Raw genomic sequence first — 27,469 nt, forward strand, 5'->3', positions numbered from 1 at the left:
TACGTCTTGGGATGTTCTTCTTTTTTTATTTAAGTCTTTTGTTAATCTATTATTACGACAATCATTGCTATACCAAGCCCCTTGCACAAAGCGCCAACATCAGACTTTAGCTGGCATCTTTCGGTTGACAACAAGATAAAGGAACTATTGGCGAACTTATTCACCATTTTGCGCACCATGCTCTACCCCTCTGATACCATAAGACCCTCCTTGGCCTCGGGTTATGAGAGTTGGACCCTGGCGCGCGAGGGTGCGTATTAAAGCCGCATTGTCACCAGTTTACTTCCGGTCGATTACCTAACAATATCCGATGATTTTTAACGGAACACTCGAAAATTATTTCAAAATATTGGAAGCAGTGTGTCTATTGGAAGTTTCTTTGAGGGTGTGATTGGTAATTTAGAGCGGATGGCCTGTCAAATATATCGGATTCTAGTAGATTCTTTTGTCTTAACGGTTGAGGTTTCCGTCGTACCTCCGGAAGTGAACTGGTGACATTTGCGGCTAACAAGCCCGTGCAAACATCATCTGAACAACCCGCAGGTGCTGGAAAATCCTGCGGCGAATCGTTGGCAAACTGTAGATATAGCTGAGATAGCAGTAGGGGAAGCGGAGGGGGAGGAACCCGGGGGGGAGAGGGAAAATGCCCCGTTTTTTGCGAGAACTATGGTGAACTTGGACCCTTTTTTGAGTCTGTAAATACTCAGACACTATTTTAGAGAAAGTTAATAATCACAGTTGCCCTCCTGTTTTTTGTAGGAAGTGCAAGCACCAGAGGGCACAGACTTCCAGAAATGTTATAACGAAGGAATTTCTACACAAAAAAATTATTATTAATTATTATCTAACAATAAATTATTATTAAATCATAATGCAATTCAAATACACATTGCTGTTTGTGCTACATTTCCTTCTTTTGTTTCGTAGTTCTAAATATACACAAAATATTTCAGCACAACTAAAAGTGTTTAAAGAATAGGGAAGATATGCGATGATGGAAATCATTTGTCAACAATAATCAAAAATCAATTTGAAAACATGAGATTTAAAATCTTATGTTAGTTGCCAAAACTGTGTGTTGAATTATGTTGATTCCCAGTGCGTATTATAGTGCTTTTTAAGAGCTGTGTTTTGTTCAAGAAAAACCCCACAGTCCTCATTCCAAACAATCACAGACTAAATGCAAAATGAATGGAAAATGTGTAAGGTAACTTGGTCTATCTCAACCTTCCCCATAAGGCATTGACCTACCCCATAGTGTATTGCATTTGCATAAATGACACAGCTATTAATTGCTTGCACGCAGAAACAGTATCATCCTATACCACTTTCATAAAAAAATGCAATGCATTCTGTTAAACTGGCTTTTCTTGAAAAAAGGGATTACCATCAACATGGGTCACTTTTTCCCCTCTACCATAATAATATGATAGCCAAACTTAGTTTTGACTGGGGGATCTGTGTAGACAGGCCTGTCAACAGTGCTGGTCTGTAGCTCAAATGCAGCCTCTTGAAATGGACCTACCATGGAACCGCGTGTCATCCAACCGAGGTCACCCTGGGGACAAAGTAACATAAGACTCAGACAGGACAAAAAGCAAAGTAGAGAGTTAGGGATTATTGTTCAGGGAGTTTTCAATGCAGTTTTTTTTAATTCATACACACAGCATTGAGATCATTCTAGTATGGGTGTGTTTTATCACCGCACCACTGGGGGTTGTTGTTGTAAGTACATAGGAAAAGAGCTTGCTGGCGAAACCAAAACAAGGCAAATACAACCAGTTTAGGTAGGAATACGTGGTGTATTCAACACTAACAAGACTTTAAAAATCCCTTTTGAGTAAAAATATCCTAGAACCTGTGACAATTAGTGTGTGTTTTTTTAAATCCCTTAGTTGCCCTGTTAAGAGGCCTGCGTATTTCTGATAGGATTAGCACAAATGCTGAACTCCAGGAGAAATCAGAGCACAGTCTAAAGGATAATTTGACTCTGAAATGAAGTCTAATGTCTTGTTAGCGCTGAATAGAGCATGTTTCCCTTCTTCAACTGGATGTATTTGCATTGGTTTTACTCCTACAGCAAGCTCTGTCCCTACGAGCTTGCGACCTTTTAAAGGATGTGCTGTGTAACCGCCGCCACCACCTGGTAAATAAGTAACTCGACCCCCTCGACCCCTGTGTTCCTGAACTTGCAACACATGTATTGAAATGAACACCATTGGGATCTCAATCAATTTTCACTTATTATCTCAATCTTAAGCGAGTATTTTTTGTCTTTGGAGTTGAACTCATGTTTATTGTGTTATCGAGCACTTTTGTATACATTTCCCTTGTGATGACAAGTCCAAATCAGTGCCAGCTGGGGAAGTTGGTGGTTGGATTTGTTTTGATAAGGTCAGATCCATCATCACTGTCCCTAGTAACTTGTCAAGTAAGGGGTACAAAAACAAGCAGACAAGAGAACAATGGAAAGCGCTTCTTTTTCCTACCCCTTTATTTTAGTGTGTCATTTGAAAGGTTGCAAGCTCATAAGGACAGAGCTTGCTGTAGGAGCAAAACCAAGGCAATTACATCCAGTTGAAGTAGGGATACACGCTTTACACTACACTTACAAGACATTAGACTTAATTTCTGAGTCAAATTATCCTATAGCCCGTGATCAGAGGAGATGACTCTTACCCCTTGTCGAGCTTTATCTTCACTATAAGCTGTGGCCACTTCATTGAATTTCTGCCCTGCTTTCAGTTTTTCCATGGCTTCCATTGCCTTTGAGTGCTTCTCACAAAGGATATGGCGCACCTGTAAAAAAGGGGTGAAAATTCTATTAGCCCCTTTTTATCAAGCTAGGGCAGTACATCATGTACTATATAGGTCTTGTGTAGGGCTACAGTTGTAAGTGAAAAAGAATGTCTAGATTAAGGGGTGGATCACAGTGAGTGTATAGAAATGTGTATGGGTTCCCCATTTCCATTTGATTGACAGTTGTCAATCACAGTTGTCAATCAAGCAGAAATATGAGATATTGAAAGGGGAGCATTTACAGATACTGACCCGTGTATTTTATGGGTGCCCCCACCCTCCACCCCCATCCCCTCCCAGTGTCATACCTTGACTGAAGTTCCTCCTTTTTTTGCCTTACTAGCACCATCATCATCTGAAAAAATTACATCTTTTTAGTGCAATAAAAATACCATTGCCTTTGTTTAAGTTTTTTGTACTTCATTTTCCTGGGACTTTTGTTCCTAGTCAAAACGTATGTTTTCACAGTCCTGTACCTATTTTCTCCGACTTTAAATAATTATCAGAACACTTATAAAGCAATAAAATCAAAGTCTAAGTATAATATATTTTACTGTTGATTCATTTTATCGCCCAAACACGAGCGCAACACAAGTGGAAATCGCCCAAACACGAGCACAACACAAGTGAGAATCGGTCTAACACAAGCGATCGAAAGTTAGAAGCCATTTCTGGTGATACGGAGTGCAATGTGAGAGGCATTCTGCTTAAAATTTCTCTATACCTTTGCCTCCCTTGGCACCTTTCCCTTTGTTATCCTGCTTCCCTCCTCCTCCGCCATCAGCTCCGCCAGATTTCTTGCCTTTGGGCATCGTTTCTTTTCCCTCACACGACCCTTTTACTTGTTCCACACACAACAGGCAACGGCTGGCAATCTCCACTCCCCCCCCCCCCCCTAGGGTTAGGTATCATTTGCTTGGTAAACTTTCATGAAAATTTTCTCATCTCAGATCTTGTATCTATGTCTTTTAATGTTTTAAATTGTATTGAAAGGTATTTTGATAGGTAATTATTTTTAAGAGTTTATTAAAGGTGTAATAAACTAATAGTTGACAAAATTATTACCTGCCCTACCCCGCTGAAAACTATTTTTTAACTATAACTCCGCTGACACATACTGAGCCCAAGGTACAAATCAAAGATGGCGGCCGAACAGACGTGAAAATTATCCTTTAGACCATAACATATTCCTTGCGGTTTGCAGACAAGATCGACAAGATTATAATAATTTATTAAAGTAAGGGAAGTGGCTAACAGCTTGTGTTAATATTATGGATATTGGACCGAGTTTGCCTCCTCATATGAGAAAAAAACATAAACAAGGAAAAGACAAAAATGAACAAGATCATACAGACATCGGGCCAGCTTTGCCCCCACATCTTCGCCAGAAAACCACAGAAACCAATGATGGAAAAGAGGATTATGGACCACTGCAACCAAAAACTTCTTCTGCTGGACCACAGCTGCCAAAGTCTGTAAGTAAAATTTGAAGTTCGTTCTCTAATAATGGACATTTGTCTAGTTAACATAATCACAGGCGAACTAGGATTAGAATAGGATTAGAGATCCTTCGGAGAAATAAAATATAATTTGAGGTTGTGCCTTGTCTGTTTTATCAATAAAGCTAGTTACATTACTATATAAGCCTTGTGTGTTGTTTTAACACCCTTTCTACACCAAAATTCCCTTTAAAAACAACACACAAGGCTAATATAGGAATGCAACTAGCTTTATTAAGAAAACAGTCAAGACACAACTTCAAATCACGAAGGACTGATTCTAACCCTGGTCCGCCTGTGACATAATCATCATCTCCGCAAAAAGCATTAGCTGAGGTAATTGGGGTAAGATAGAGAAATCAGAAAGTAAAATTCCATATCAGCTTGTTAAGTTTTAGGAAACTTTGTTTTAGAAAGAAAAAAAAGAAAAAAAAGAAAATAAAATAACAGAAATATATATTATCTGTTTATTTTGATGTAGAGGTAAGCCACATTTCCCTTAGATTTCAGGCCCCGTGTTGCCATCTACTTTAGACAGCAAGGATTCAGCTGGGAGTGAGACTATTAAACCTCCCTTGCCGCCTACACTTAAACAAGACCATGCAGAAAACTCAAATTGCAAGGATCAAAATGATGATGATGATGGCGATAGTTATGGACCAGCCTTACCACCAGGCTTCGTGAAGCAGAATGAGGAACCATCAAGAGTTGGCCCTGTTGGTCCAATACGTCCTCCTGATTCATATGTCAGTGTTTCCATGGACGCAACAGAACAAGGTAGGGTAGTACTGTCATTTAATAAACTTAAGAAGACTGTTTCTTTAAAAATACAATAGAACAAAGGTGCAGCGTGTGTGTTGATGCATTTCTGTAGTGGGGGGGTGGGGGGGTGGGAGGGGGGGACTGCCCTACTCGACTTGAAGGTCTGATTAAATAAGGAAATTGAAAACCTCTAAACCTCTATGAACTGGAAGTAGCTAAAACAAAATGGCCTGCTAAATAGTGAAATAGCTTTTGTCCAATCTGCATTTACACTGGAATTGTGTATGTAGACATGGGATGACATCCATTTCTTTTACTTTATCATTTTTTAGGATACATAAGGCGTGGCCTTGTACAGGGGTGGCAGAATGGTCCCAGAAGGGAAGGGGGGCATTGTGACTTTCTAGGGGAATTTAGAACATGGGTTGACATTGAGTACAGATAAAAATGATACAATACATAATGCTATTTAGGTACATCTTATAAACTGCATGTTCATGTCAAAAAATCACATGTCAAAAAATCACATCCTAAAGTGAGGTGTTCTACCCCCTGTTGTAAAATACTTCACTGTCAATCATCCTGATGGATGTTTAAAGTCCATATAACCTTTCAGAGTTGATAGCTTTGGTCAATTCTATCTTATTTTCATCTTCCAAATGGTATGTGGTTCGTATGGACCCTATAAAACAAGTGTTCACGCAAATAACTCAAATCTGTAATATTGAGGTCTTTTGGTCAGCCTTTGGAAAAAAGGTTGTGAACTGAAAGGCCTGGGTCCAGTCATTTGTGACATAGATTGAGATGTCAATCAAATTACATGAGAAAATATATGCGCACTAAATCAATTCCTGTCTTCATGTCTTCTTACTTATTGCTGAAGATGGTTGTGTTTTACCTACCATCATCTTTATATATCAACCTGGTAGTCAAATGATTATTTAAATTCAGGAAACAAATCTGCAAAATTTATCAGATATTCTGTATTCTTCGAATTGTTTTGCATTGTGCATGCGCTGTATTCGCAATCAAGAATGGCAACATTCTGACGAGCGCGCGCTGTTTTTGAAACCTATAACAAAACGATATTTTCTTTTTTCGCATTATATTCTCTGCTTTAAATTATTCTTAGCTTCATTGTGGGTAGCATTGCAATAGAAAACACTTGCCAATATTTCGTGGTATTGCTGTCTCTGAATTTTAATGGATTTAAGGAAAATATGTGTTGTTTTAGATTTTCGCGTGGCCAGGAAAATGTTCAAAGATCTGTAGAATATTCAAATTTCAATCAAATTCAATTCTCTTTTCAGAATTTGAAAGTTTATCTATGCTTTCTTTTGGCTAGATTGATATAAGTGAAAGGTGTTAAGAACTTTAAGTATATGTATTGTATTTATATTTTTCTTTTCAGATGAAAGCAGTGATGAAGATGATTCAAACATGTTTGGCCCTATGCCATGCTCTTATTCTGTAAGTTATATTTTTATTGTCCATCACCATGACATGTATGTGTAAATAATGGTACCTTCAGTTTGCAGCCAGTGACATGAGGGTATGAGATTTTAAGTTCTCCTGGGGATCTCAATTACTCCGTCATATTAGAGATCTTTCTGATATACATCATACCTGTCAACTCTCCCACATTAAACGGGAGTCTCAAGATTTTTGACCCATTCTTCCGCTCTCCCGCGTTGAGCACAAAATCTCCCGCTTTTTAGCTATTTTATTGCTTCCGAAAAGTTATTCTATAGAAAATCTTCAATTTGTCTATTTTATATAAAAATATTTAAAACAATAATTCTATAGAAAATCTCCAATTTGCCTATTTTCTATTAGAATATTTAAAACAATAATTTCCTTGCGCAGCCCTCACCCTCTTGAGATCTATAAGTGGATTTGTTTGCGAGAGCTTTCTATACCGCAAATGCATGTGAGGTTTACCCACCACTCCCCCCTAAAAGATGAATATACCCCACCCCTCCCCCCAAAAAATTTTCAAGCCTTGAGATTTTTGGAGGTTGACAGGTATGATACCTTGATACACCACTCTGAATTTTGTCTCCAATAATACACTAGCCTGGTAGCCAGCTCTCATTTAGGGTTATTTGGTAAGTTATTTGTTTTTGAACATTGGGGATCCCCTGGTGGCCAAGGGACGTGAAGCATGGCTTGTAGGCTGGACCTTATCCTTCATTCTTTTGAATACAGAAACCCTACATGAGGACTGGCTAGTAGGCCAGTGCCACTCACCACCTAACATGTACTTACTCAAATGATATTTTCTTTGAATTTTGTTTAATACATATAACATTTTTTTACATAATGGCTTTGTCATTCCAAAGGACAAACAAATAAAGCAGAACACTCTAAAAAGGACACATGCTGAATGAGGGCTCCTCTTTATTCAGAACAGTTCTCAATGACCTAACTAGCTAACAAATACAGGAACCCTCTCAAAAGGACACATGCTGAATGAGGGCCACTCATTATTCAGGACTGTTCTCAATGACCTCATAAAAGAAACCTCCCATGCATTCTATGTAAATTCTAACAAAGGCCCCCAAAGTACTTAACTGTCACCTTTTTCATATCAGAAATCCGAAATATCACTTGCCAGGACAAGAGCAGACATTGAAGCACGATCTAGAGCTACAAAAGATAAGATGCTGGGCAAGGTATTTCTTATTTTTCCAGTAAAGAAATCTTAACAATTAAGGTGTCAAGTCATGATTGGTTATTTGACCTCACTCAGTGTTTTTGGAAATATGTTCCTATCAAATAGTTAGATTAGCCAATTGTGTTGCCTAATTTTTCTAACACTTGAGTTATGAGTCAAGTAGTTACAACAAGTGTATGAGTGTCTTTGTGCCCTTACCAAAATATTTTTTTATGCCCCTTCATAACCACAATCTTAAAAAGGTAAAATTTGTATGCTGTAACTTTAGCAGCGGCACTTGTAGTATTTAATTTTGATCAAGGACAGTATCTTTTTGAACTCATAATTAGATCATCATTTTTCAGAACAAACCAAAACAGAAAAGAGAAGAATGGATGACAGAACTTCCACCAGAACTCAGTAAAAATTTTGGTAAGTACATTACATTTAATGTCAAATATATGCGATGCTGCAGATACTAAATATGGTGTGTTGGTTACGTTGCAGGTCTTGGACCACGTACATTTAGGGCTAAGGCACCAACAGTTGGCGATCGCTCCATTTGGACGGACTCTCCGTCAGAGAGAGCCAGAAAAGAAGCGGTAGGTTAAAAAAATTACTTGAAAAAACTTCACTATCCCCCGCTGTGATAATGTGATAATGAGTCGTTTTGGATATAGGGGATTATTATTTTAATACTAAAAATTAAAAGATATTGTTATTTTGGGATTATCAAAAATTCCGTTCTTATCTTTTGAACGGGGGGCGAAATTGACATCTTTTTTTACGAAAGCACTGTATTCTGGAAATTCAGAGTAAGTTTCTTCCCTTGGAGATAGGGGCCAGTAGATCCATTCTAGGATGGAATCAAACACTGCAGGGATAATAAAAAGCTCATAAGAAAATTGTTATGTAAGTCGGGAATTTACATTAATCTCCAGGAAGGCGGTACTTCCCGACGCGTTGACACAGAGGAAGTGGTGTACAAGGCCCCATGGCAAGAGGCAAAGGATAAGCACATGGAAAACGTCATCCATTCTTATACGGTATGGCATCAGGGTCCAAACGTCTATAAGGGCCGGGGCGAGGCGTTTTTTGTTTAAAGTTATAAGGAAATGAGTTATAAGGGGCGCATCTGTGCCCCTCTCTCCCAACCCCTTTTTTTTTAGGCCTGTTACGGCCCTGGGTACATACAATCGACTGCAAGTTTCATGGTGGTACTACAGTAGATCGCTTGATTTCCGTGTGTTACTGCGCTTATGGAGACACTGGATGCAATTATGAATACGAACCCTGCTAACTCAAACTCTGAAGGGAGACGAAATAGTGCAAGTTCGCAAGTGTCAAATAAAATGGGTTCTTTTAAAATCAAATAGGTGCATGCTAGATATCATTATCTCATATTCCAGATAAAGCACAATTTGGCCAGATCCAAACCAGATCCAAGCACGTCTGTAACTGCTTGCCCTTCTTTGTAGACGTACCCTTTTTTGTGCACTATAGTGATAATTCTGCCAGCCGAGCTTTTCTTCCTCTTTGTTTTTAGTACTTTACTTGCCGATTCGAGTTTCCGGGTTTTCGCGTTGTTCGTTTGTATTGAGGGACCAAAACAACGCGAGTAACCAATACCCGATTACAAGTGCAACCGAGAAACGCTAGGAAAAAGCCTCTGTTAGCAGGGTATCTAGTGATAAGTGTCTAATTTATTGTGAAATGATGTTTCTGTTGAATCTCTCAAGGAAAAGCATCGAAGTGAGTCCCTCCTTGACCAGCATCAGAAGAAAATTAAGAAGCAAAAGGTAAAACTCACGTCTGCCCTAATTGCAGATGAGTAATTAACTAGCTACCCCTGTTTACCTTTTTCGTATATCAAATTTTAACTCTTGTCTGATCAAGGATGCATTTGTCTCACCGATTGGACTTGGCGGAATTGACGAAAAAACTTATATTTCAAAATGTTTTGAAAATATTTAAAATGTGTGAATTTACTGAATGAAAAGATTCCTTGGCTTTTCATGGGTTACAACAGATCAGTTTTTCTATTCGATCCGGACTATTGTTCTCAAAGGACAAAGCTATGTAACGAATGATACAAGCGTCAGCGAAGGAAATATAGTCTATAAAATTTTTATTACTTTTCCTTTGATCCAACTTATACGAAGAATGATTAAATGAAGCATGAAGAAGACAAAATTGGAGCAAATATAGATCCCGCTTACAAAAGATTGCTCCATCCATCTTAAAAGCTTTTTTTCCAAGCTTTTCTCTCCTTATTCCTTGCTATTTTCTCTTTTCTCAGAAAGAGGAGGATAACAAGCCGCAAGAGCGTCGGCCGTTTGACAGGGATGTTGATCTGTCTTCACCAGGAATGAGCGCCGCGCAGAGAAAATCTCTCATCAAGAAATCACAAGAACTTGGCTCCCGCTTTCATCATGCTAAGAAGGGCTCTTCGTATCTTTAAAGTGGCCACATCAACCTACATTGCTTTGTACATTGCTTTGTTAGTGTTTTTATCTGGGAAATGTCCCAAATAATCACTTAGATATAGTGTCTGATAGCAAAAGCTTGTACAAATTATATGTACGTCAGTCCGTTATAGCCAGGCGAAGGTCTTGGGAAATTCCAAGTCAACTTTAGCCAGCCTTCTAACAGCCAACACTACCCTAGTTTAGTAAGTCTCCGTAATGGCTAGAGTTTGTACAAATTATTTACGGCAGCGAAGCGACAGTCGTCTTAAGGAACTTACGGTATTTGCCCATAATGCCAAGCAAGGACTTGAGTATCAGAAGGAGAAGCCATCATGAAAGATGACAAGAAAAGGTGCCATTAATTACAGGGTTCTGAAGGGATAAAAGGGCGCGGATTTCGCCCTTATTCAAGGCCGGTCTGAGCACTCGCTGGGATAACATAGATTTTTCCTTATCTTGCGATCTTAGTTGACGGTAATTGTATCTATTTAAAAAAGACAATGCATTAAAATAACTTTATAAAAACGTATTTTATTTCAATAGTTCTTTCAGATTTGACAATAGTGCTTGTCTATGTACAAATTGTACATATTATATCAAACGGTTCGTCGCAGGCAGTATGTTATGGCGTATATTTTTTTAAAGGTGTCTCGATGTTTCTTTTAGTTCTTCTTGCCTAAGTTCAAACGTCGTGTTGTCCATGAGCCGTATTCAATGCAAAACATGCAAATGAATATAAAACGATCGACCTTGTTTATTTGTTTATTTGCACTCACGACGTTTTTCACTTAGCCTTAAAAGTCTTCCTTCGTCCGGTATTGGCCGCTATAGGAGCGAATAATTTAAGATAAGTATTATCACTCAATCAAAAACCTTCCACACAACACTCTATGAAGTAAAATAAAAAGCCACTCTCGTCTAAAGGCGTAGTCCCGTTCATATTTACAAACTGTGATTTGCTTTGGCGCTTATTAAGAGGAAGGTCAGGCCCACACCAAAATAATCTGTTGAATTGGGCCAACAATGACTCAGTTCGGCCTGACAAAACGGCACGTGTAAAACAGCCATGAAGCTGTTCCAGCAGCCGCCAACTACAAGGCGCGCAGAGAAAATCCTCAAAAATCGATACAAATTAGTTCTCCGAGCATACACACACTGCGCTGATTCATTTCCTGGTAGCCTGCGAAGCAAGGAGCTGGAAGCAAGCGTTCCTGTATAGCTAAAATAGAGAGTAGAGAGCAAGCAAAGAGCATGGCCGCGCGAAGAATGGAGACGTAGAGTGAGGAGAGAGGCGAAAGAAACCTTCGCCTCCCATTTTCGCGCCGCCATACTTTTTGCTCGATTTTTTTCTTTCGTCTCTCGGATTTTTTCCCGCGGCAACCTTATAGAAACGTTTGCTAGGCAGGTGATTTCTTGGAAATGTTTATCATGGAATCATAGTTAGTAATTGTATTGGAAATTATTTTCCATTGTCGACATCTCCACATCCAATGCACATGTACATCACTGACTGCTGTCAAAAGGGTAAACACTCATCTTTGATACTGATCCTGCTGTTAAACCGAAAAAAGCTGTGAAGCGACTGTAGAGTTTTGCCTATCCTTTTTCTTAGTTCTATTAAGGTAGACTCCATGAAATCGTCAGGGAAGCTATTGTCAGCTGCCCACTTTAGAGGTTGCAGAAGGTGTATTTGTTCTTCTACCAGCTGCTCGAGATCCCGGTGAAGTCTTCTTAACTTTATCCATTTTCTTTGGCGTCCTTTTCCCCGCTTGGCTACCGGTGCGTGAGGAAGACTTTCTTCCTTGTGTTGTAGGTGGAAAAGTGGTCAGGGGAGCGTCGGGGTCTGTTGTGGGGGTGGGACTCTCTGTGCGTTGTCTGTCGTTTGACTTGGTGCCCCCTATTGGGTAAGAATATGCAAACAAAGATATAAAAATCGTTAAATCGATTGCTAAAGGGGAAACTCTGCATTAAGAACTGCGGGGTATAAAACAGATTATATAGTGCAACCACTGTCAAAATGGGTGTATAAATCTAACAATATTATAGGTGAAAATCTCGATTAGTTTTGCATCCTCGAGCATGTAGAAATGTTTATCAAAGGCACGGATAGTTTCTGGTTTGGGCTGTTGAATGCGCAAGCCACGGAAATACACCGACTGCATCCCGATAAGTTATTGATGACTTACCCGTTACGCGGACGCATTCCTCTCTGTGTCGAGAGTTCCACGCCTTTAATTTACACGACTTGCTGCAGTAGAACACTTCTTTGCAACGAGTGCACGCCGACAGCCGAACTCCTATTGATCGTCCACATTCGTAGCAATATCGGAATCGATTTTTCATGACTTTGCGTCTTGCCTTGAGCGCTTCGGTGGCGAGGGCTGATATGCGCATGTGATCGATATTCACGTATTTCATGACAGCGATACGAAGTCCACAGTGCTCGTCGCGGCCTGGTGACGAGCTCAAGGGGGGGAACTGGACCGAGGAAGCTGACTGGTTTATTGCTTGATCCGGATTATCATCAGCTCGACTCGGATCTTCGCCCTTTGGAAAATATACATACCCTTTTTTAAACTTCAAAATCACAGGACACTACATACATAGTTCACGGGCACGGGTCAAAATATTATATTAGATAGTAGGGTCATCCAAGTTAAAGTAGTAGTAGAAATGTCGTCCCCCTCCCCCCTCCATCTTTACTGTAGCACACAGGACTGCACTACTAACCCACGTGACAACCTCTCACCTCACTGTCGGTCCCAGGACTCGGCTCCTTCCCTGTTATAGCCTCGATCTCGCGATCCACCTCAGCCTCGAGTTCGCGATCTCCAGCCTCGTCTTCAAGACGAAAGGTCACGCGACCAGAAAGAGCAGTAGTGCAGTGCTGGTCCCCTGTAACCGGTGTATGCCGGGATTTCGGGATCCGCTCGGGAGATTTGAGTATTCCGTGCTGTGGCTCAAGCGTGAGTCTATCCGCCTCTTCAGCTGAAATTTGAAAAAATAAAATTAATTTCCAGCCTAGTCACTTCCTGTTCGGGGTATCTGTGGCTGACCGTGTGGGATAACGGACTGGGGCCTGAGAACCAGCGCTGCCTAATGTGATTATTTTCAGTGACGTCACAACTCTTACCAACCACGGGAGACTCGGTCAGGCAGTAAGCCTTGCAAAAGACTGGTTTACTACGACTTCTTTTTAAAAATATGCCTGCTACACACGTGTCAAGGCCTCAGCTTCTGTTCTCAAAGTGTTACCCAAGTCTTATTCCATGCTTCCCTTATTTTCACGAGTCACGGTATACCATCATTGCGGAATCAACTTCAACGGAGTGTTTTCTATTATTTTATTTCTACAAGCATGGTTTCCCTGTGTCAACCTCGCGCAAAGTTTTGGTTTTACCTTCACGTCGTTCCATGACTTCTAGCTGTTTCTCGATCAGATCTTTCTCTTTGCGAAGCACCATCGTCCGTAGAATATCCCCTAAGTGCTCCAGCATATCCCGGCGCGCATTGTAACAGTCCCTCTCCCCCACGGTCAGCGCATGGTAAGGCGTGTGGGCAATCTTACGGTCCTGGGAAGAGAACGATAAACAATAAGCGTGAATTTTTTTTACAAGTAGATCTACTGCCAGGAGAGGGAATTTCGCGCTTAATTACATGCGTAAAAAAGAGTTATCGCGAGATTCAAGCAAAAGGCGCCCTGCGCTTGGAAATCACGTGACCTTTTGAGTGACAAACTCTGCGGTCGTAATGAAAGGGAGCGACGAAAAAATAAATTCTATCAATGAAAATAACCCCTTTATGACAGAATATTCCTGGCTGAATCGAAAGAGCTGAACATGTTGTTTTTATATTGCCGGAGAGCACGCAGAAGCACGGGTGGCCTAGTGTGTTAGCGCGTCGGCCTCTCACCGCTGTGGCCCAGGTTCGAATCCTGGCTCAAACTGGGGATTTTTCCGGGTTCCTACCTTGAATCGAATTTGTCACAAGTGAGTTGAAGTTATTCTCCCGTGTTTCCAGTCTTATCGGATAAGGACACTAAACCGGAGGTCCCGTCTCTTCCAGCTGCACTACATTAACCTGAACCGAAGGGACGTAAAAGAACCACTGGGGACGCAATAAACCCTCTGGCAGTGACCACCCCCAGTGACAGTGCTTACTAACCGAGGGCCATATGTTAGAAAACTGTATATTCGGTTAAATATGCTACCCTCGATAAACAAAGATTACAAAGAAAGTCTCGTGAATTCCTAGTCGCCTAATAGCTCGCTACAGCGCAAGTGGTAACACCTCCAACAAAACAAATGGCGCTAGAAAATGATATCGTGTCCAAGGGTTCATTATTGGAGAGTGTTCTATTTTGGTTGTCTGTGGCTAGTAATTACCTGGTAGAAGACATTGTAGGCGTAGTCGACCACGGTGCCGGGAGGGAACTTGTTAACCACCGATATGGGGGCGATGATGTTCGCCCCGGCGCGCATCAACTTGTTGATCTATACAGGCAAAGGCAAGAAAGATATCCAAATTAACAAATAAATGCCACGTGCGATAGCTAACAAGGTCAGAAAAAGGTATATCGGTCGAATAAACGTTTGATTTTTTTGTTTAAATTACAAAGAAATGAACTAAAGGAATCCCGGTTTGAATAGAAAAAGGCACTTTGAAAGGGGGTGGGGACCTCCTGAAACCCTTCTAGGACAACCCACTGAAAATAGTATTCGAATGTTAGGGAGAGACATGTGGAAGCAACGAAGTCCCTGGTGTTCTGATCTGAATCCCTTTGAATAGTGGTAGGGCGATGGGGACTGGGGAAAAGAGAGTCAACCCAGAAAAGAGGTTTCAGGTGACGTCACACGATCAACCACAGGTAACCCGAAACCCAACAGGAAACCCGAAATACGCTAGATTTTTAATGGCGTGTGCTCACCAGTCGTATTCTTCCATGAGGGGTGCGCCTCCTCTCGGCAGCGAATGACGTGGTAGCGCAAAGAGCGGAACCAACGCCCTTCTCCAGCTTGAGACTTGGGTCTGCACCGTACTCCAAAAGCGCGTCTACTGCCTGTACACAATAATACAAAAGCGCGTCTACTGCATGTACACAATAATACAAAAGCGCGTCTACTGCATGTACACAATAATACAAAAGCGCGTCTACTGCCTGTACACAATAATACAAAAGCGCGTCTACTGCATGTACACAATAATACAAAAGCGCGTCTACTGCATGTACACAATAATACAAAAGCGCGTCTACTGCATGTACACAATAATACAAAAGCGCGTCTACTGCATGTACACAATAATACAAAAGCGCGTCTACTGCCTGTACACAATAATACAAAAGCGCGTCTACTGCATGTACACAATAATACAAAAGCGCGTCTACTGCATGTACACAATAATACAAAAGCGCGTCTACTGCATGTACACAATAATACAAAAGCGCGTCTACTGCCTGTACATTATAATTAGGGACCTTAAGCAAAGACGACGGCAACGCGGACGCCGACGGCAGGAAACAATGGGATTTGATTCACAATCCAATAGCAGCACGTGGAAATGCGTTCTGTCTGATACATTTCAGCCGTTTTCAGTAAAACCACGACGTGAAAACTGCTAGTTTCACGGTCAATAAAGGACGCGGACGTTTACACTGCGAACTCCAACTAACTTCGTTCGCTGCTAAAGAAATAATGTCCTTAGTTTATTTTTATCTGTCTCTGACTATAATGTTTTGCTTATTCCATTGCAATTAAAGTATTATTGATCACTACGCGCGAAAACATCTTTTTCGAACGCGTTGTCCTAGCCGTCGTCGTCGTCCTTGCTTAAGGTCCCTAATACAAAAACGCGTCACAGATAGCGCGTCTACTGCCTGTACACAATAATACAAAAGCGCGTCACAGATAGCGCGTCTACTGCCTGTACACAATAATACAAAAGCGCGTCACAGATAGCGCGTCTACTGCCTGTACACAATAACACAAAAGCGCGTCACAGATAGCAGAGAAACAATGGTTGTTACCCACCAGATCGTTCCCTGAGCAGATCGCAAGAGATAGCGGGGAGTGGCCCTCGCACAGCAGGTCCGGGTTGGCGCCATATTCCAGCAGAAGCCGAACCACGGCACATGCGTCCTGGTATAGAAACACAGAATCCAGAAAAGGATTTGACACATTTATCAGGCGAATGCGACAGTCTACGAACAACCCCGAAACACGTAACACGCGCGTAAGGGCTTTTTGTTTGTTAATAATTCCCCTATAATCGTGCCTTTGAATTTGTTTTCTAGTGCCTACGTGATTTATACGCTTTTGTAAGTCCCTCTTTTTCCTCGTAAACCTAACATGAGAGGTTTTTGAAGTACAGTGGTACATCTATCAAACCTGCCACCTCCCCCCTCGGGACCATGTAGGTGGCCACTTGATATTTTGGGACATTGTAAGTCCATGTGCCCGTAGCTATCAATGCTTATATAATCTATATCGTTTGTCCGTTCCGCCTACCTCGTCATTGTCTTCGCGGCAGCATGCAATGTGCAGCGGTGTTCGCCCATTCTCCGGCTCAAGTCCAAATGCACTGTCCCGGATGTCAGGGTCGGCCCCAGACTTCAATAGCAGCTCGGTTATGGCGATCCCAGCGGAGTCTGGTAACGCAACGGCGATATGCAATGGCGCGATACCAAGTTTCTAAACATTCAAAGCTAAAAGTCAACGAAATACACTACAGTACCATGCATTACGATCAGCACAATTGTGAGAGCTGACGATTAGGGAAATAAGAAAAGAAAAGTCTGTGTTTTTACGGCTGAGAGAAGTAGGTGGGGTTGTACCTTGTGCCCACGCCTCGCTATGCACCTGTCTGGGAGAGGCAGCTAATTTTAAACAGAACAGCTTACCTCGTGTGATAGTTTTGCGGAAGTGTTCGCCCCTTTCTCCAGAAGAATCTCGTTGGCAGCCGTGTCCGCGGCTTTGGTAGCAAAGAACAGTACGGGCATGGGTAGAGAAGACGCATTCGGATCCGCTCCACGCTTCAACAGCAAGCGGACGGTGGCCTCCAGGTGGGGACGCCTGCGTGAAGTACCAAAATATGTCAGAAGAAGATATGCTGTAAAAACAGCATACCCTGTAAGTATTTACCACACCGGCCCCGTACTAAAAGAGCCAAGCTGCGATATCTGAAAGAGCCAAGCTAGAAGTTGCGTATCTGAAAAAGCCAAGCTAAAAGTCGCGATACTATCTGAAAAAAACCCAAGCTACAATCCGTGACAAAAATGCTGAGACCCCTACCCATATCCTCACCCCTTTTAAAAATGGCACTCCTAGATCAACAGACTACTGTAATGATATCAGTTATAATAATCTGTTAAATATTAATCACGCCCAGGTTAACATGTAATCCGAACCATAACCTCTCTCTCTCGCCAACTCAAGCGCTCAGCGAGCACGATAATGCAGCATCTTGTATACTTGATTAAATACTAAAATAAAATCATTACATGGTGGCAAGAAGTGGGATACAATCAAAACTAGCAGAGCGCTCGATGGACCGCCGGTAAGTCATCCGATCAAAAAAGACATTTCACAAAAAAGTTGTCCCTTACCAAAGTTGTGTACGGTTGTGTAATCACTGCACAATGACCGCTGGGTTGACACCCCCAAGCATGAACTGGGAGGCAAAAGACGCCACTGATGAATTTAAACGATTCAAACAATATTGTAACCTCGTGTTTGACGGGCCATTCACGAAAAAGAACGACACAGAGAGAGCATCATATATTCTTTTGTGGATCGGTAGTAACGGTGTTGACATTTACAAAAGTTTTGTCTGGAAATCAGAGGACGACAAAACAAAACCTTCAAAAATCTATGGGAGAAATTCGAGAAACATTTAGCTCCCAGGACAAACTTCAGATTGGCGCGATATCAACTCCAGCAATTCAAGCAACTAGCTAGCGAGACCACCGATCATTTCATGACAAGGTGTAGAAATCAGGCGTCTAAGTGTAAATTTCGAGACCAACAAGAAATTAATGAGCGTCTAATCGAGCAGGAACGCCATCTTAGAAAAAGATGAAAACCTAACCCTTGATCAGGCAGTAGATTGCGCGAGAACTACTGCTCTAAACCAAACCATTGGAGCAAAGTATGCCGACTTAAAGAAAAAGATAGCCAAAGTCGTCCAACTGGAAACGCTAATGCGCGCAATCAGCAACAAAATCGCTCCCAGTATTCAAACCGCACACAACCACAGGGCCCCCGCGGGAGGCGCGCCCACGGGGTCAGTACGCAGCTCTTACAAGCTGCAATTTGATTGGGCAAATGAACAATATCCGCACCTCGACACAAAGAACGAGAAGAATAGAGACAAAAGAACTCCTTTGTAGAACACAGATAATAGGAGACAAAGCAGCTGCGTACTTAATCGGACGCGCTATACACAAACGACGAAAACCTTAATGAGCAATTCGACGAGCTCGCGATTAAATCTACCAGCGTGCATAGCATAGACCCCCACAAGTCGAGTGAGGCATTAGTCACGCTAAGCGTTGCGTTACCATAAAACAGACACAGTAACACATTCCTTAAAGCGAAACTCGACACGGGAGCGCAAGCGAATATCTTACCGATAAGGCTATATCGAGGCATGTATCCCCAGAACGTAGGGGATGACGGGAAACCCAAACCAGGCGTGCTAAACAAATCTAAAACGACTATGACTGCTTATAACGGAACTACAATACCGCATTTTGGCACTTGCAAGATAAAATGCGCGCACGGAGAGAAAGCAACAACGGCTACATTTTATATCACCGAGGTCCGAAGTAAAGCTATTATCGGCCTACCAACGTCACTCGAATTGGCACTGCTATCCCTGAACTGTTCTATCGTGAACTCCACGAAAGAAAAAAAAACGGAACAGCCCCTCAACCAGAAAATACAGAGGCGCATACTACAGCGCCGTCTCTGATAACAAACGAAGAGCAGTTTATCGCGCAGAACCCGACCTGTTTTGATGGCATTGGTAAATTCCAGGGTGAATATCATATTACTCTGGACCCAACAGTCCCGCCAGTCATTCACTCAGCCAGGCGTGTGCCTATCAGCCTCAAAGATGACATCAAACGTGAACTGGAAGAGATGGTGGAGTAAGACATCATCACTAAAGTTGGAGAAGGAGAGCCCACCGCGTGGGTTAATACCTTAGTCTACCGACGGAAGCCCAACGCCAGGCTAAGGATCTGCTTAGACCCGAAAGACCTAAACGCGGCCATACAAAGAGAGCAACACGTCACACCCACCCTAGAGGCGCCAAACATTTCTATATTCTAGATGCTGAAAGCGGTTACTGGAATGTAGCGTTAGATGAACCATCAAGTTACCTTACCACTTTCAACTCGCCTTTTGGAAGGTATCGTTTCAAGCGCATGCCCTTCGGATTAACAATGTCACAAGACGTATTCCAAGCAAAGATAGACCAGACATTCGAGGGTTGTGACGGTGTCGTAGGGATCGCCGATGACATAGTGGTTTTCGGGAAGACCGCCGAAGAACACGACCGAAATCTCAAAGGCATGATCAAGAGATGCCAGAAGACAGGGCTGAAGCTTAATCCAGATAAATGCTATATCAAACAGAATAAGATCAAGTTCTTCAGGATAGTATGTGGAGAAGATGGTGTCAAACCAGACCCGGCAAAGGTGTCAACAAATGACGAGCCCTAAAGACCGCCGAGAAATTCAAACCTCATTTGGTCTAGCAACAAACATAGGTACCTTCATCCCAAACCTGAGCACACTTACTGCCCCACTCCGAGACATGCTTAAAGAAGACAAAACTTTCGATTGGACCTCCGACCACCAAGCGGCATTCAACCAAATCAAGCCATCCATAAGTGAAGAAATCACCTTGACCTACTTTGACAGCACCCCTGAAGTCACACTGCAGTAGACGCTTCGATGAAAGGCCTCGGGGCCGCACTGATACAAGATGGCAAACCAGTAGACTTTGCAAGCAAGGCTCTGACTGATGTAAAAACACGATACGCCAACATTGAAAGAGAGTTACTAGCCGTTGTCTACGGTTGCGAGCGATTCTATACATACCTATAAGGACGTCCATTCACTATGCATAGCGACCACAAACCGTTGGAAAGCATCTACCTGAAGCACCTGACACCAGCACCGCCACGTCTCCAAAGAATGCTACTAAGACTCCAGCCGTACGACCTCACCATCAAATACGTCCCAGGCATATTAATGGTGATAGCAGACGCATTATCTCGACTATCCCCGGAAGAGAAATCTCCAGTAGAGGACATAAACGTCCACATACACGAAGTATGCCCGCAATCTAGCAACGAGATGTTTGGAAGGATCAAACAAACCACAAGCAAAGACGAAGGACTAACAGCACTCAAGGCAGTTGTTTATGAGGGATGGCCATCAACCATCAAACAAGTCCCCCAGGTTGTCAGACCGTACTGGTCTTAAAGGGACGAAATATCCATCGATGACGGAATACTTATGAAGGGTCACAGAATAATAATACCCGCTGCCCTTCAAGAAGAATGACAAGTACGAAAATTTCACCGAAGTCAAAACGCAAGAGCTAGAAGGCAAACGTTGTTTCGCCCAGGCATGGAAATCGGCGGAAGTTATCCCAAATCTGAAGGCTGGTGATCCTGATGATCCTGAGAATACCCGTCCCATCTCCCTTTTGCAGATAATGTCAAAAGTGTGCGAAAGAGCCGCCCACTCGCAGTTTATCGAGTTCTTAGAGAAAAATGAAAAAAATTACCTGGGTTGCAAAGTGGAAAAAGAAAACTACACTCCACCGAAACAGCACTCCTACACTATACGGACCTGCTCCTTAAGAACATAGACCGAAAACTGATCACGCTGCTTGACATGTCAATGGCATTTGACTGTGTTAGACACAAACTTCGCCGTTTGGGTGTGTCTCTGTCGGCCCTGGACTGGTTTGAAAGCTACATTTCATCACCAATCCGACCCTATTCCTCTCACAGGGCCCTCTATCCTGGGCCCTGTACTATTTACACTATATGCGAGTGATTTACCCCCGGCACCCAAAAGATGTACGGTCCTTGGCTACGTGGACGTCACCAAACTTTAGCTGGCGCTACCCCCATGCGATGCCAGTGGGGCTGTTTCTGTTTTCAACGACGATCTTCGAGAGGTTGCTAAGTGGTGCTCAACAAACTCTCTACTCCTAAACCCGGACAAAACCAAGGTGCTAGTAGTAGGAGTTCCCCAGCTCATAAAATCACTATCGTTGCCCCTGATAACTCTGTTGGGCAAAACTATCAAGCCCTCAACTGTGGCTAAAGACCTTTGAGTTTGGGTTGACAGTGCAGTAACTTACAATGAACATATTACTCATCTGTCTTCTACTTGTCTGTACAATTTATGTCGTATAAAAAGGGTTGAGCATTTACTCGATAGGAAAATTTTAATTTGAATGCCCATATTTTAGCCTACTCTTCTATTGTTCTACTGTTTGGAGCAACACTTCACAGAAGAACATTGATAAATCTCAGCGCATCCAAAACTTTGCATGTAAAATAGTGTTAGGGCTAAAGAAGTACGATCATGTATCAGCTGGACGCAAGTCGCTAGGCTGGCTTAGTGTCCCAAACCAGCTATTCGTACATATTATTAACATGGTACACAAATGTAGAATCTCGCTTGCCCCACCCTCCTTGTGTAGCCTTTTCTGTAACAGATTAAGTGTCTCTGGACGCAGGACTAGAAATCATCTGTCCCTAGATCTACCAAAATGTAGATTAAAAACAGGACAGCGTTCCTTCGCTTTTCGTGGCGCAAAGTTATATAACTCTATCCCAGACGATTTCGAGAACATCAAAGAGATAAGACAGTTCAAAAAAAGTGTGAAAAAACACTTTGCAGAAATCAAAGCACGTTGTAAATAGTTATTATCTTGTTTGTAATTAATTTTTTTCCTTTCTTTTTTTCTATTTGTTCAGTTTTTGCTATGTCTGTTTTTGTAATATTGATGCAGAATATCCCTGCATAAGGGAGCTTCAATAAAATGTATGTATGTATGTAAAGAGGATGTCCTAAACAAACTCCATGCAGCACATCAAGGCGCTGAAAAGACAAAGCTACGAGCAAGAACATCAGTATTCTGGAGAAAGATTAATGAAGACATCGCATCAATCACCAAATCGTGCCTTGTGTGTCAAGAGTCCCAGGCGACGCAATGCAAAGAGCCACTGATACAGACAGAGATGCCACCGCGGCCATGGCACCAAGACGACTCAGAATACTCTGTTATGATTGCTCACCTCTGTAGATTAAGAAAAAGCTGTCTATTCTGCCCCTCCCTCCGCTTCGCATGCGCTCACCTCTGTAGATTAAGAAAAAGCTGTCTATTCTGCCCCTCCCTCCGCTTCGCATGCGCTCACCTCTGTAGATTAAGAAAAAGCTGTCTATTCTGCCCCTCCTTCCGCTTCGCATGCGCTCACCTCTGTAGATTAAGAAAAACCTGTCTATTCTGCCCCTCCCTCCGCTTCGCATGCGCTCACCTCTGTAGATTAAGAAAAAGCTGTCTATTCTGCCCCTCCCTCCGCTTCGCATGCGCTCACCTCTGTAACGTAAGAAGTAGCTGTCTATTCTGCTCCACACTAGTCCTAGTCTCACTCCGCGAGTCCTCAAAATCAGTCGAGACATTCTTTGTGCTGCTGACGACGCTAAGAATACTAAACAGTGAAGTTTCCTGGGTTCGAATACCGGTCTGACCAGTTAGTAAACCTGTCTCAGTGCGGAAACCAGTTTCACCTTTTTTAGCCAAGGCGGTGATTTCATTAGATTCCAAAGCATCTTGTTCTTTCTTCTTTTTTTCTTCATAAGTTTTACGCAGAAACTCTTTGCTAAAACCGTTCTTGTTAAGAAGGAGTCTCGTTTCGAAGTCCGTATTTATTATATGTATTGGGGATTCAATATCTTCTAACTCGTCGCCAACAGAAAGGAGCTCATTGTCTTTCAGATTCTCCTCATTTTTCTGCTCAATAAGCGACCCCTTCAAGTTTTTATTCGAGCGATTGATGTCTTTTAAAGACAGGTTACTATTTATGCTATATTTTCGGTCCGTCCCCTTTTCCTCGTTCTGCGTGAGGCTGTCATCTGAAGGCGAGTCGGAAGTGTTCGTGCGAGTGTTCCGGTGAATAAACATACCTTTTTGAGTGTCTTCCTGTTGGATGTAAACATATGGAAAAGGGGGTTAGGTGGCTTAGTTCATTAATGCAACACCATAGACAGAGAATTTTAGAATCTGGAATATTTTCTTACTTGGATGTAGTTAAAAAGGTTCTCCTCTGGTATAGCCTCTGCAATGTTGTCTTTCCATGTATGTTTGGTATAGAAGAGAACATGGCATGCGGCCAATACAGACAGACCTTCATCGTTAAGTTTATTCACATCTGCACCATTGTCTAGCAGACAGTTGATGACGTCACGGTGACAATTAACCTATCAGAACAATGACAGGAATATATGCTTAACATAACCTAGCTATTTGGATAATTTAGATTTGAATACCCCTCAATACCCCCTGAGCTGGTAAAAGTTAATCTTGATAGGTATTTCTCCTTTCTTATCCCCAGAGAACCCATTCCATTCATGCAGCTTCCAGACTATGTACTGAGAGTCTGTTCAAAGTTCTACTTGAATGACTGCCGTCCACATTCAGACTTGTTTGCAGGGTATATTTGCACCACCCCGCCCAACCCCCCCCCCCCACCCCCCTTGGCACTCAAATTTGGGTCATTCCTTGCATTTCCATGATACCTATGGCTGTCCACCCCCCACCCCCCATTACCCATGCTTTCACATACCCAAAGAAAATGCTTAACCAGAGGCAAAGTGTATGCAAGGCCATCAAACCTGATATTCTTGGTAAAATCTGGCCAATTTGTAAACAAGAGCTGTGAGTTCAAACTTACCATGTGCAGTAATATATATCATGTTAAAAAAGTACAAAATTAATTGATACTTCAATAAGAATTGATCCGTTGATGGTCAGGGAGGAGGAGAGGGGGATGAGAAACCCCCTAGCTATGTCCTGCTCATGTTTCAATACTTACAGCTGCAGCAAGAAGTGCAGTATACCCAGTCTTGTCAGCGACGTCAACATGCACATGACCCTCTTGAAGTAACCTACTGACTGTTATGCCATCACCTGCTGAAGCTGCCTGCAAAAGCTCTTCCGATCCACATTCCAGAGGTCCCTTACCCCCTCTGTTCCCTCTAATACCATCAAGGATGTCCAAATATGGAAAGGAGTTTGGGATCAGGGCCTTGGCTCCAGTATTGTTCTCTGAGTCAAGAACTGAGGGAGTTTTCCGGATGCTTTCCCAGGCAGAGTTAGCCCGTCTGACTTTTCCAGATATGTTATCACCAGCGTTTACATTGTACTCTGTAAAGTGTTGAAAGAGGAATGCACTTTCCATGACAGAGCAAAGCTTAATAAGTCTTTCACCAGACCATAACCCCACATCTTCCCTCTTGTCAGTGTATGTCATGATCCCTGGGCCAAAGCGCTCGTCTTGCTTGTAGATACCCTACAATAGATTGTGGTTTTAGACACTCTATCTGCATCACAATCAAAACCACACGGTTGACTTGATAATTGGGATAAATGCCCCCAACAATTCCCAATAATTATCACCGGCCCGTAGACAGGGTGAGTTCGGGGGTTTGGAAGAACCCCCACTTGAATGGAAGGTTTGCCCTAAATAAGTACATCTTTAAGGTAGTATGAGCTACCTAAAGAGAAAAATGGTACACTAAACAAATCCCCCGTGTCTCTGTCAGTCATAATTTTGTCATCCTAGCATAAATTTCTGATAGAAAACTGATGCAATTTCATTTTCATTGAATTGTTTAATATGTTATTTTTAAAGACTTCTTTACATCATTTATTGTCTTTCAATATGGAATATGAAGCAATAAGAACGATGTGCCTGACTCTGTGGCTCTGTGAAACAAATGTTTGTTTTGATTTATTTGTGGAGTCCCAGCAATGGTAACATACCTGAAATACATTGCCGCTAGCAAATTTAAAGGTGCCAAATCCCTCCTTTTTGTCATTTTGAAAATGTCCTTCAAAAGTTGTACCATCAGGCCATGTGTACACACCACTACCATGCTTGTGGTCACGATGAAACTGCCCCTTGTAAGTCTGAGAAAAAATAGTATAGAAGTATGAATTAGTATTACTAGTATAAATCAAGCCAACGTTGTCTTTTTCAAATGTGTTATTCCATAATAAAACATACCTTCTCAAAGAAGGAATTTTTTGGACAAAACAAATACACAGGAAATTAGTTCCTGGAAATTGGGATTTAAAGACACCACCATCCATCCATTAGAGAAATACCTAAACCAAGGTACATGACTGAGGTGAATGCAGGAGTTGTACACAACCCCCCCCCCCCCCCTCCCCCGCCCTACTCCTCTCCTTATTGCACAAAGGATTACCAGATTTTACACCTTTTTAATCATTTATCTTATCTTTGGTTGCCCCTCCCCCCCTCCCCCCTCTCTGCAAATCTTGTCAATGCTATTGATTTACTGAAATTCAGTGAAGATTTTTGTTTTGATCTGCAGCATGGAATTTAAGATGACTAGCTTGAATTACCATAATCTTACAGAATTTTAACAAGCCATTGGATCTCAAGCATTGTTAATTTGAGAAGCTGACGTGAAGGAAACAAACTGGCAGAATAAAAACAATGCCTAGATTTAGGTTCCAGGGAGTTTTAGGAAGAACGCAAAAAAGAAGCTTTCAGCACATCCATTAGCACTATTATTCCTCAATGGGACCGTGTTTTGAAAAGCTTATTCCTGATTAGTCGCCCATGAAACCCTAACTCCATAAACACCTTTTTCCTCGCACCTACAGCCTGGCCAATATTGCAATATACTACTAAAAATAGGCCCAAGGCACAGGAATTCAAACAAAATAACCCTTATTTATTCACGAAACAGCGAAATGTTGGCAGGCTTTGTATTGATACAGATGTGCCGTGGTGTGAATCTTTGCTTGTGGTACAGTGGTACCTCTACGGGATGTTTAAGACATCACGATAGATTGGCGAGCTTTCGATACAATAAGGCTGAAATAATAGAAGAAGAGCATAGTACATTGATTCCATAGTACATACTCAGTATAGTGTTATGTACTTAGAGCTTTCTGAGGCGCACTTGAAAATAACAACTCAGTCAATTGTATCAAAAGCGCGCGCTACTAATGGCGCGAAAAAACTTTCAAATATCGGTAGGGTTCCACACGTTCTAGGAGCAATTAGTTTTGTTCTAGAATAACTAAGTTAATTGCTACTTTACCTCATGATCTGGGAACGTGATTTGGCCGAATCCATGCCTTAAATCCCGAATAAACTCCCCGTTGTATACAGCCCCATCTGACCAATACTGCTTGCCTTTCCCGTGTCTTTTATTATCTGTGTATTCCCCGTCGTAGCAAGCGCCATTTGGCCACTTGAATACCCCTTTACCAGTCTTCTTATTCCCTTGAAGTCCTCCGTGATAAACTGCTCCGCTTTTATACTCTCTACGATACTGACTCGTACTTAGTTTGAGCAGTTGTGTAGAGTGAGACGAAAGCCTCGACTTGCCGGAGCCCGACTTTTCTGACATTTCACGAAATCACAAAGCTAACTCTTACGGAGTAATATTTAGGCCATAAAAAATAATATATCTTGAAAAGTATTACTAAATGTGATTCCCCTTTGTCTTAAGCATCCTTGGGAATGTTGGATTTCGGTAGCACCATCTGTGTATCGAAGAAGAGATAAAATTTTGGTGCCAAATCAGAGCGCTTCCCTATGAGCGTTGTCAAGCAACCGTATGCAAATCACAGGATTCGGTTGAGTGGCTTCGTTGCCCTTTTGACCGGATGGAGTTATTCGCTTTTTAGAAAGTCATTTCCGGTGTACTGTATTTTAGTAAGGAGTTTTTCTTAAAACAGAAAAAAAGGAGACTGATTTATTACTGGCTATTCTGCAAAAAATATCGGTACTATTTTAAAGACGAAAATTATTCTCAAATTTAGGTCCTAGTGTATTCCTGCCAATAACAGATTTTGAATGGCCAACAAGTCTATTACTGAAACTATACGTGCCATAACCTTTTTTTACGAGATAAAGCGAGAGTCCATAATCACAGAAGTAACTCAAGATAATTCCTGCAACGATCTGGAAAGAATTGGCTTTAGCTTTTCTGG

General features: G+C 42.0%; 3 protein-coding genes across 3 annotated transcripts; 1 reads left to right on the forward strand and 2 right to left on the reverse strand.

Annotated features, from left to right (window-relative positions):
• Positions 1-6: 6 nt before the first annotated feature.
• Positions 7-3,685, reverse strand: LOC5507809 (peptidyl-prolyl cis-trans isomerase NIMA-interacting 4). Its single transcript, XM_001628387.3, has 4 exons — positions 3,524-3,685; positions 3,108-3,154; positions 2,680-2,799; positions 7-1,558 (listed from the first exon to the last, which is right to left on the reverse strand). The coding sequence occupies exons 1-4, from the start codon at positions 3,609-3,611 to the stop codon at positions 1,400-1,402; spliced, it is 414 nt and encodes a 137-aa protein (XP_001628437.3). The 5' UTR covers positions 3,612-3,685; the 3' UTR covers positions 7-1,399.
• A 205-nt stretch (positions 3,686-3,890) lies between these two features.
• On the forward strand, positions 3,891-11,107 carry LOC5507815 (GPALPP motifs-containing protein 1). Its single transcript, XM_001628365.3, has 9 exons — positions 3,891-4,274; positions 4,802-5,075; positions 6,472-6,530; positions 7,655-7,735; positions 8,082-8,148; positions 8,224-8,318; positions 8,658-8,762; positions 9,456-9,515; positions 10,016-11,107. The coding sequence occupies exons 1-9, from the start codon at positions 4,071-4,073 to the stop codon at positions 10,175-10,177; spliced, it is 1,107 nt and encodes a 368-aa protein (XP_001628415.2). The 5' UTR covers positions 3,891-4,070; the 3' UTR covers positions 10,178-11,107.
• Positions 10,696-27,092, reverse strand: LOC5507810 (ankyrin repeat and MYND domain-containing protein 1-like). Its single transcript, XM_048732639.1, has 14 exons — positions 26,572-27,092; positions 25,259-25,405; positions 24,309-24,785; positions 23,515-23,694; positions 22,812-23,416; positions 17,083-17,254; positions 16,691-16,873; positions 16,214-16,321; positions 15,112-15,243; positions 14,570-14,677; positions 13,585-13,756; positions 12,934-13,172; positions 12,371-12,731; positions 10,696-12,081 (listed from the first exon to the last, which is right to left on the reverse strand). Exons 1-14 carry the CDS (start codon positions 26,881-26,883, stop codon positions 11,840-11,842), a joined length of 3,438 nt encoding a protein of 1,145 aa, XP_048588596.1. The 5' UTR covers positions 26,884-27,092; the 3' UTR covers positions 10,696-11,839.
• Between the last annotated feature and the right edge of the window lie 377 nt (positions 27,093-27,469).

The sequence above is a fragment of the Nematostella vectensis genome, chromosome 9 (assembly GCF_932526225.1).
Source record: "Nematostella vectensis chromosome 9, jaNemVect1.1, whole genome shotgun sequence".
NCBI classification, from domain to species: Eukaryota; Metazoa; Cnidaria; class Anthozoa; order Actiniaria; family Edwardsiidae; genus Nematostella; species Nematostella vectensis.